This window comes from Cucurbita pepo, chromosome 16 (genome assembly GCF_057944985.1).
Source record: "Cucurbita pepo subsp. pepo isolate OVF chromosome 16, ASM5794498v1, whole genome shotgun sequence".
NCBI classification, from domain to species: domain Eukaryota; kingdom Viridiplantae; phylum Streptophyta; class Magnoliopsida; order Cucurbitales; family Cucurbitaceae; genus Cucurbita; species Cucurbita pepo.
In genome coordinates this window covers 13,443,165-13,452,650 of record NC_141813.1, presented here as the reverse complement: position 1 = coordinate 13,452,650, position 9,486 = coordinate 13,443,165, and the positions used below count along the sequence as shown (strand labels likewise).

The 9,486-nt window shown below is 39.3% G+C and overlaps 2 protein-coding genes across 4 annotated transcripts; one reads left to right on the top strand and one right to left on the bottom strand.

Moving 5' to 3' along the window:
- Positions 1–307: 307 nt before the first annotated feature.
- Positions 308–1,484, top strand: LOC111777479 (uncharacterized). Its single transcript, XM_023657103.2, has 4 exons — positions 308–462; positions 558–647; positions 911–1,143; positions 1,266–1,484. The coding sequence occupies exons 2-4, from the start codon at positions 560–562 to the stop codon at positions 1,290–1,292; spliced, it is 348 nt and encodes a 115-aa protein (XP_023512871.2). The 5' UTR covers positions 308–462; positions 558–559; the 3' UTR covers positions 1,293–1,484.
- A 1,054-nt stretch (positions 1,485–2,538) lies between these two features.
- LOC111777840 (protein kinase G11A) lies at positions 2,539–7,894 on the bottom strand. Of its 3 annotated transcripts, XR_015412178.1 has the most exons (5): positions 7,341–7,894; positions 3,931–5,072; positions 3,390–3,788; positions 3,080–3,155; positions 2,539–2,975 (listed from the first exon to the last, which is right to left on the bottom strand). XR_015412178.1 is itself a non-coding variant. In XM_023657562.2 (2 exons), exons 1-2 carry the CDS (start codon positions 7,892–7,894, stop codon positions 4,271–4,273), a joined length of 1,356 nt encoding a protein of 451 aa, XP_023513330.1. In that variant the 3' UTR covers positions 3,917–4,270. The 3 variants fall into 3 exon arrangements, 1 of the variants encoding a protein (XP_023513330.1); XR_015412177.1 differs by having other exon boundaries at positions 2,539–3,155; XM_023657562.2 differs by lacking the exons at positions 2,539–2,975; positions 3,080–3,155; positions 3,390–3,788 and having other exon boundaries at positions 3,917–5,072.
- Positions 7,895–9,486: the final 1,592 nt, after the last annotated feature.

Genomic DNA, 9,486 nt, shown 5'->3' with positions numbered 1-9,486 from the left:
TAATGCTTCAAATAAACAGAAGACGAGAAGAGACATGGTGAGAGGGAGTTTTCAGAAACCGTGCTTCCGAGAAGAAATGCCGCGACACTGTCACTGCCCGTAGAAGATTTTCCCGCGCAATCATGTACCGTTTATTACCAGAGGACGAAAATGCCCTCCTCATCGGGCCTCTTTTTGGGCCGAAAAGGTTTCATGGGCTTTTAATGGTTGGGCACTTTCCAGCCCAAATAAGGAGGGTATTTTCGTCATAATCAGACGAAAAGATGTGTAGTTGGACTGGAAACTGCAAAGCTCCGGGAGGCCCATATGGCGCCCATTAACCGTTTTAGGCTCACGAAAGGCCCGAAAAAGAGAACCCTAATTATAAATTGTTGCATCCGCGACATTTGGCCTTTTACTCTTTGACCGACGGCTCCGATCTCCCTTCCCTCTTGTTTGCGGCTTCTGTTACGAGCTTCTCAAGTATTCTTTCTTCTCCGAATCTTGTTTTTCCATTGATTTTTATTGTGTATGTGATTCTCATTTCTGGTTTTTAACATTTGATGGTGTCGAAGCAGAAATGAAGGTGGTCGCTGCGTATTTGTTGGCCGTACTCGGTGGCAACACCAGCCCCGGACTCGATGATGTGAAGTGTATTCTTAATTCAGGTTCTTTCACAAACTCTTTGTTCTTTTCTTACAGATTCAATTGCTACATTGGCATTGTTGCTGCTGTCGAAGATAGAGTTATTGTTATAGGATTTGTTAATGACTGGGTTTTAATCGATCCGAAATTTTGTTATACTGGCAGTCTCTTTATGATTTAGTTAGGGAGTTGCTAAAAATTAATTGAAGTCTGAAATGTATTACCCGAAATGATGGGTGCTCTTATTGAATTCGTGTTATGATATCTTGTGGGGTTTTATTTACAGTTGGGGCTGAGGTGGACGAGGACAGGATTGACTCGCTATTATCCCAAGTGAAAGGAAAGGATATCACAGAGTTGATAGCCTCCGGACGGGAGAAGCTAGCGTCAGTGCCATCTGGTGGCGGTGCAGTCGGCATCGCCGCCCCTGCCGGCGGTGCCGCTGGTGGTGGTGCAGCACCAGCCGCAGCCGAGCAGAAGAAAGAGGAGAAGGTCGAGGAGAAAGAAGAATCTGACGATGTAAGTGTTTAACCTGTTGTTCATATGCATACACATTTTGATTTGCTATTCTGCATTCTAATCTGTGAATGACTTGTACTGTATGAAAATGGACCTAAATTTTATGTTTCATCTTTCTGCAGGATATGGGTTTCAGCCTCTTTGACTGAGCAACTCATTTGGCGGTCATTATCAGTTAGTATTTTTGTTGAATTTGGTTCAAGTTTCAGGGCTGTGGTAGCTTGGTAGAGGTTCTTCTTTTTAACTTGTTTGGAACTCAAAAATTTTGATAGATGAATTTCAACATTTCAGTGATGACCATCATTTCAATTGTGAGATTAATGATTCCCAAATTGTTCTTATCTCATTGTGCATGATTAATTTTGGCTGTGCTAATTCCAATCATTGTTTCACTCTGTTCTATAATTGTGCGGTATGCCACAGAATCAGAAAATATCCATCACTTTTTCTCTGCCTTCGACCAAAGCTTTCCATGATTTCTTGCCCTCTGTCACTGTAGAGTAAAAGATTTTATACATTCATGATGCATCCGTTTAAGAGATTTATCATATGATTTTTCTATTTATTTCATGCACATAGAACTATTATATTAGATTGTTTTTTTTTACTGATTGTAAATGTTTGTTTTGTAAGGCAGAATCTTTTAATATGATTAATGTTATTCTAAAAGTTGTTGTAGGACCATGAGTGTCCATTAATAAGGGTGACATTATCTTATTTGAGATGTAAAAATGTTGTGTATCTCAAAAGTAAACAATCATTTAGATAATCAAGATGCAGTCACAACTTTTTCAATAATTTAAATAGAGATGTAATTAGGAATGAGGATGTCTTCATAAGCTTTTTCAATGATTTCAATAATTTAAAGGGAGTTAGAATTAATTTAATAATGAGGATGTTCTTATAATTTCTTGATTCAATCTATCTGGTTTTCCAAGAGGGTATAGCTTTTGGGAATACTAATCCAATTAAGTGTCTTCTTTACCTTTTCAATAATGGCCCAATCCGGGTTGTAGAGATGGTCATATTTGAAGTTTGAAACTTTCGAGCTTCTTTCAAGGTTTTTAAAATATGTCGGTTATGAAAAAATTTCTACACCCATATCAAAAATGTATTGTTTTCTTTTTCAATTGACGTGGGATTTCATAATTCACTTCCCTTCGGGTCCTAATATCCTTGTTGTCCCTTGTTCCCTTCTCCAATTTATGTGGCACTCTCTAATCCTCTTCCCTTCGAGGCCTAGCGTCTTTGTTGGCCCATAGCCTCATGTCCACCTCTACAAGCAAATCCACCTCTTTAGGCAAGTAAGACAATATTTGTTAATAGTAAACTTTATTATATTTTCTCAAACTATGGAAGCTATTTCTTTAGCCACATTTAGGAGGGAAGGTAAAATAAGCATATAGAAGCCCTTCATGAGAAAAAATTTCATTTCAAAAAAAGAAAATCTATCATATTGAAGTTCTAGAAGTTCGATATCAACAAGAAGTAGGGACAACAATAGTAATGCATAATCGATCGACATAGAAAGCCTATAGGCTACAACTTTCTACCTCTCTTGGGTCACGACTCAATGAGCATGGGGCCATAGAAGTTCTTCAAGAACAGATCAGTAGAAACTTTCTTCTCTATTTCCACGACTCCTTATCACTTATCGGTGACTGTCCTACCCATCACATCCAGGACCAAGAGTTAAGCACATGAAGCCAAGGATCGTCTAATTTGGATAACACTTTCAATTATTGGGACGAAAATTCTAAGGCTTTCGGATAATTGGCTTGCCGTTCAGGTCTGCAAACCTTGTCCGCATGTCTCCATGTCATTTCTAGTTCCTGAAGAGAGAGAGAGACTGTTAACAAATCCATGGTTCTGCTCAGTCTGCTTGTAGATCTGTCCAAGTTTCTTGCTTTTTGGATCGTTCATTTCTATTTGATACCTCTGCTGTTTGTTTAAAGTTTGCTAAGAAGTTGTTGCCAAGTCCCGCTTGCTTTTAAACATGAAAATGAGAGAGGCTGCATGCACATTAAGAAAAGTAAGAGACAAAGGGAAACAGACATATTGAAGAAATCAAAAAAGGGAAAAAAGGCAAATCAAAGCAAACGCATGACAAAACTACAGGAATACAACTGCTCAAAACCAATTGTGTGTTTATGTCGAGAACCCCACATTCTTCCTCTAAACAAAACAAGCCATGTGAACGTGTGAGCGACCCCCCGCATGCAAACACACACAATAATAGATCATACCTATCTCATGCATGATCTATCAGCCATCGCAACCCCTCAACTGTCGATCAGATGTATGCTTTTTGTACTTATCTCAGATGTCACCAAGACAGGGAATGGATGCCAACTGTAACCGCCTAAATTCACCCCTAGCAGTTTTTCCTTTCGAGTTTTCTCAAAAGGTTTTTGAAATGTATCTGCTAGGAAGAAGTTTCTACATTCTTATAAAGAATGTTTCGTTTCTCTTTTGAACCTATGTGTGATATCACAATCCACCCCCTTTAAGGCTCAACGGTTCGAAGTGTGATATCACAATCCACCCCCTTTAAGGCTCAGCGTCCTCGTTGGTACTCGTTCCTCTCACAAATCAATGTGGGATCCCACACCAGTGCACCATGAAAAGCACAAAGGGGACGACTTCTGCAAATACGAAATGACACGAGATGAATCAATATCATATAAAAATGAGAGATATTATGAAATAGGGCTAGTATATGATAGTAGACAAAGTTTAAAAGAAATAGCAGCTACATCACATATCAAACGAGTTTAGAAAACTTACTAAATAGAGACCAACTCTATTGTTGAAATGACGAACAATGTTAGTTTGTGTAGTGTTCACTCAGTTAAGCTGACTTTTGGATTAGAAACAAAAGGCATTGGGAGATGTAGTACAAGTACTATAAGAGCTCTGAAATCTAAACCAGCTAGCTATTGTGGCTGAGGTTGTCTCTTAGTCACAACATAAACCTATGTAACCAATTAATGGCGCTTTATTAATATATGCACATTTAGATTTACAAAGGCCATGTGCTCGCAGAATAAGCCGTGGAAATTTGTGCGACTGTCGCTGGCTGCTAATTACTAATCCCAAACAAAACCAATCTTGCTCAATGTAGCCACTAATAATACTCGATTGGGGCCACAGGGCAGCTTTCATCCAATGCAACTTTTTCTCTACTAAATGGTGGGGGAATAAATGGTGGCGTAGTACATCTCAATAATGCCCAATTCACCCCTTGGAAAAATGAATGGTGCTTGATCACCGACGACCCTGTCGTTGACCCCAGCCGCCTCGCCGGGTCTTTGACCAGTAACTGGGAAATAAGGTCCTTTGCCGCCACTGGCACTGCCGGTTCTTTAGGAAACTCAAGGGCTCTGGCCACTATATTGGCCAAGGTGAGCTCATTGTCCATGCCTCTAAAGGGTGTCACTCCATAAAACAACTCAAACACAAACACCCCTAGAGTCCACCAGTCCACTGCGCTTCCATGGCCCTCACCGGAGACAATCTCTGGTGCCAAGTACTCGTGGGTGCCAACAAATGACATTGACCGGACGTCGACCGGTTCGGCAACAAACTCAGGTCCATTGCGTCGACCAGACTTCTTCTTGCGCTTGCGTTTTGGGTTGAAACATGACACGGCGGGGACTATACAGTTTGGAAGTATGCAGGAGGATGATGCAAAAGGAGGGGCATCAATTTGGTAGTCCTTTGGCAGGGCGGTGCCATTTGTCGGATTTTTAGCATTGATAACCTGTGGGGTCGCCGTTGAATCCTCACACTTCAAGGAGAGATCAAAATCAGTGAGCATGATATGGCCGTCCGATCGTACCAGCACATTTTCAGGCTTCAGATCACGGTAAACGATCCCCATCATGTGAAGATACTCGATAGCAACCACAATCTCAGATGCATAGAATCTACAAAGCAAACAACAAATGCCAATCAAAATGATACATAATAATAAACTATAGGGTGAGGGAGACTTGACACAAAGTCAATAGGTGACAGGTAGAGAGAGAGAGAGAAAAACAAGACATCAAGACCAAGCATGTCTGAGAAAATGGCTATTGCCACTGGCCCTATATACAGAACATAAATAGCAAAAGAACAAGAGAGAAATAACGAAGTGTCTGTAGACTTTTAGCCTGTGGGCCGACCAAATTAGCTAAAGCAATGGCTACGTGGAGGGGCTCCAGGAATTTCCCTCCTTTTTTATTGGTTTGCATGTATATATGTCTCATCTCCTCGGCCTGGCCAGTTAAAGTCACACATAAAAGGATATTAAAAAATAATGTGCTTTCACATTTGAAACCATCCAAGAGAGAACATTCCCCATTATTATTGTAACGTGGGAGGCCTCGGATTCTTGCAAATCACATGGTTATTGACTTATTACAGATCATCATTTAGAAAGACTTGACAAATCATGAGATGAACGATGAGGGAGTGACCATCTTAGATTTGAAGCTAAAGGGTTGTACTGAGTAAGTTTAGTCAAAATGGTAGGTAAAACAATCCAGAAATCCAGTAAAAGCACGGAGAGCCACGAGATTTGGAATTCTAATTCCTTTCGAGATCTCAAAATCTTCAAGAAAGAACATGTGAGCCCCTCTCTGATGCTAAAGAGCAACAACCAGAATTGTTTATATGCCAATTTGATATTTTGGCCATATGAACATGTAATATATGTATTTATCTAGTGCCTGTTTTGGACCCTACACCATCACTACACCCACCCCCCGCACCCCAAAAAATCAATTAAATAAATAAAACAAAACTACTTGTTCAAGTAACAGAGAGAAAGAGAGAGAAAAATGTCTTTTAGCGGCAATGGTAATAAATGGACAACAAAACCTGCTTACTTACCAATACGTTCTCTCTGATTTATATATTTTGGTTCATTTACTTTTACCAGTAGGGTGGCAAACCTTTTTTTATAATAAATTAAGACAACCTGCAAAAACTTATGGGACTTGCACAAAAATTATGACACCTTGCCGTGGAACTAAATGAAAGCTCGGCAGGAGTTGATCTAACCAGCTGGTATGGCATAATAATAGATGGTTATAACTCAATATGAGCTGGCTTTTGTGCACCAATGAGACTTTAGGGGTAGTTTCTTTTGTTTCCAGTGAGAATAAATTGTGAGTTAACAAAAAATTAATGCGATGGGGACCCTATTCTTCTTCCTCACGACTCCATCCAAACCGACCAGGTCAAAGAAGAAACTAGCTAAACTAGTTAAAGGGTTACTTTTTTCTTCAGCAAATATCCTAAAAACAACCCATAAAAAATGTATTCTAAAACTTCAATAAATACCCTTAGAAATAATTTTCTAAATTTTCTTTTAGAATTTTATCAAACCCAGAACTTGTCAAGAAAGATAAAAATGGTTTAACTATGGAACTGTGTTAAAGTTTGTGTTAAATAGTGAAAAACAACTCTGATTATTCTCTCATGTGGATCATTCGTAAAAGAAATTTAAGAACTAAAAAATAAAACATGTTTCATAAATGCTTCGTTCTAAAAAAATGTGTACAGATACTAATAACAACTCAGAAACAGCAACCAAGAGCATTTCTGATCACCCAGTGCTTTGAGCTTCGTGGTTGCTCCACTTGGAACAAATTTTTCAAAACACCGCTGGCAGTAAAATTATTCATTTAAAGAAAGTCAGCAGAGGAAATAAACTTTGACCTTCTAATTTGGATCCTATTGGAGAGCTCACAAACATCGACTCTCGAGCTCACGTGGGCCTTGCCTCATCTGATCACTGAGTCCGAGACAGCACTCAACAGTCCCAGTTTCTTTAAAAAAATATCCATCCTTCTATACTAACGAGCTAAAATTTTCCAGTGCCAATAGTCCCACAGTAACATCCTATTCCCCTCAAATCCCTCAAGCGACAATGACCAACCAGAAGGTCCCACTTCTGACCGTCATACCGGTCATGTCAGATTGTGGGACCACTCCCACGCATCGTCACTTTCCCAGAGCGTGCATTTCCCCCTCATCGCTACACTCGCCACACACGATTCGAACCCAGCTCTCCAATCCCTCAATTAAAAAAAGAAAAAAGAACTCTAACTGGAGTTGTATAATGTAATTTGTGCGTGCAAATAATAGTATAATGAAACTCAAATTGAAACTAAAGAGATGAATCATTGATTTTCTATGGTGCGCACCTTACGGCGAGTTCATCGAATCGTTTGTTAGGCTGCCGTTGCCGGAGAACATGAAGGTCACCGCCGGGACAGAACTCCGTCAAGAGACAGAGCCACTTAGGCGAGTCGATACTAGCATAGAGTGCCGGAAGAAACGGATGGTCTAAAGACTCCAAAATCTCCCTCTCAGTCCTTGCTCGGCCTTCTTTACTCCGACTCGCCAGTTCCTTCTTATCCATTACCTTCGCCGCGAACAGGCATCCGTCGGCTCCAGTGGACTTGAGGCCAGCGAGGTAGACGGAGCCAATGTCGCCGGAACCGAGGCGGTTGAAGAACTTAAGGTCAGAGAAGGCGAGTTGGCGAGACGACGAGTCGGATCGGATCCGGTTAACAGCAGACCAGCAAGGGTCGGAAGAAGGCGCGTGAGGCTTGTTGAGAATAGAAGGGATGTGTACGGATGAGGAGGAGGCGGTGAGAGTAGTCTCGGAGCCGGAGCTGATGCTGCGGTTGGTGTTCGTGGAATTGAAGCTGAGGCTCTGGAGGTCGTCGGCGATGTCGTCCGGAGAAGACTCCATTGGAGGAGAGGGAAGCAGAAGAAGAAGAAAGGGCGTTTGACGAGCCGAGAGAGGGACAAGCAAGTGATTTTTGAAGGGGAGAAGGGAGGAGGAGTATTGGGCCGGGTAATGGGACGGGTTGGGCCCGGTGGGGGCCCATTTGGAAGGGCCCGATTTGCCTAAATTTTGGGTGCTATGTTTGGACTGCGTCCAGTAGCTACTAGCTATCCCCAATCGCACGTGCCGTGTCTTCGGGGACTATTCGTAAATTACGCTCAAGTTTCCAAAAATAAATAAAATAAAATAAAATAAAATATATTTTTCTATTTTATTTTGTCTTTTTAAATTTTCTAATACATATAATTGATAAACTAATCATGTAATAAATTAAATTTTTATTCAATAATAAACTAAAACAACTTTATATTATATGAATTGAGCATCCTCCATCACATATTTTATGTGTTATAAATGTAATATTGATACACTATACTTTTTAGATCTACGTAATAATAGATTCCCTACTTCTTTAAGTAACACCATATATGAATTTTTAATAATAGAGCTCAATAATTTAATGAAGATATAGTTTTGAGCATTATCTTAGTATGGTCGGAGTTTCATCATACAACTCCTTCCCGACATGCCACATGGACTCTTTGACCCTTAATAATGCTCGTGCAATTTAAGTCATACCTTTACAAAATAATTAATTTTTACCTCTAAACTTATCTCGTATATTTTTAGAGGGATTATTTAATGGATTGGACCCATGTTTAAAAATTGAAAACATTTTAATTACCTAAATTTATAGCCATATTTTTCTACCAATAAGATGTTTAATTTTGAGAAAAAAATATTTTTAAAATTAGCAAATATTCTCAAAATTATGATACCTACACTTATTTCCAATATATATATATATATGTGTTTTTTTTTTTCAGAAAGAGAAACAGTATTTTTCAATATTATTCCCAAACAGCAACTTGAAAATGACAAATTTTTAATTAAAAAAAAAAAAAGAAGAGAAAATGACAAATTAAAAAAATTGTCAAATTTATTGGTGATTTTTATTATTAATGATTAAGAATATTATTATGATTTAATTATTGAATATGTAGTTGATTTTTTTATTAATTATTTAGTTAAGGCGGGAAAAATGGGACAGAAATTGAAGTAAAGTGAAAAAGATCCACAGAAAGCGGATATCGTTAGTACACATGTGTTTAACAAAAGATGTTGAAATCTCTCTCTATTATACCTTTTTATAACTGTGAGACTTGCGACGATACGTAACGAGCTAAAACAGACAATATCTGCTCGCGATGGGCTTGAGTTATTACAAATAGTGTCAAAGCCAGACATTGGGCGGTATGCCAGTGAGGACGTTGGGTCCCCAAGAAGTGTGGATTGTGAAATGAAACATTCTTTATAAGAATGTGGAAACCTCATAACTGTGAGACTGACGACAATAAGTAACGGACTAAAGCAAACAATATCTACTAGTGGTGAACTCAAACACCAGATAATGTGTCAGCAAGTACGCAGGCTCCAAGGAAAGTGGATTGAATCTAACAATCGGTTGGAGAGGGGAACAAAACATTCTAAGTGTG

What these genes read in the sequence shown, in the direction of transcription:
- LOC111777479 (XM_023657103.2), top strand. Translation starts at nt 560, where the DNA reads ATGAAGGTGGTCGCTGCGTATTTGTTGGCCGTACTCGGTGGCAACACC. An exon ending in GAAGTGTATTCTTAATTCAG is followed by an intron (nt 648 to 910) that starts GTTCTTTCACAA and finishes TTTTATTTACAG; the next exon opens with TTGGGGCTGAGGTGGACGAG. An exon ending in AGAAAGAAGAATCTGACGAT is followed by an intron (nt 1,144 to 1,265) that starts GTAAGTGTTTAA and finishes ATCTTTCTGCAG; the next exon opens with GATATGGGTTTCAGCCTCTT.
- LOC111777840 (XM_023657562.2), bottom strand. Translation starts at nt 7,894, where the DNA reads ATGGAGTCTTCTCCGGACGACATCGCCGACGACCTCCAGAGCCTCAGC. An exon ending in TTCGATGAACTCGCCGTAAG is followed by an intron (nt 5,073 to 7,340) that starts GTGCGCACCATA and finishes TTTGCTTTGTAG; the next exon opens with ATTCTATGCATCTGAGATTG.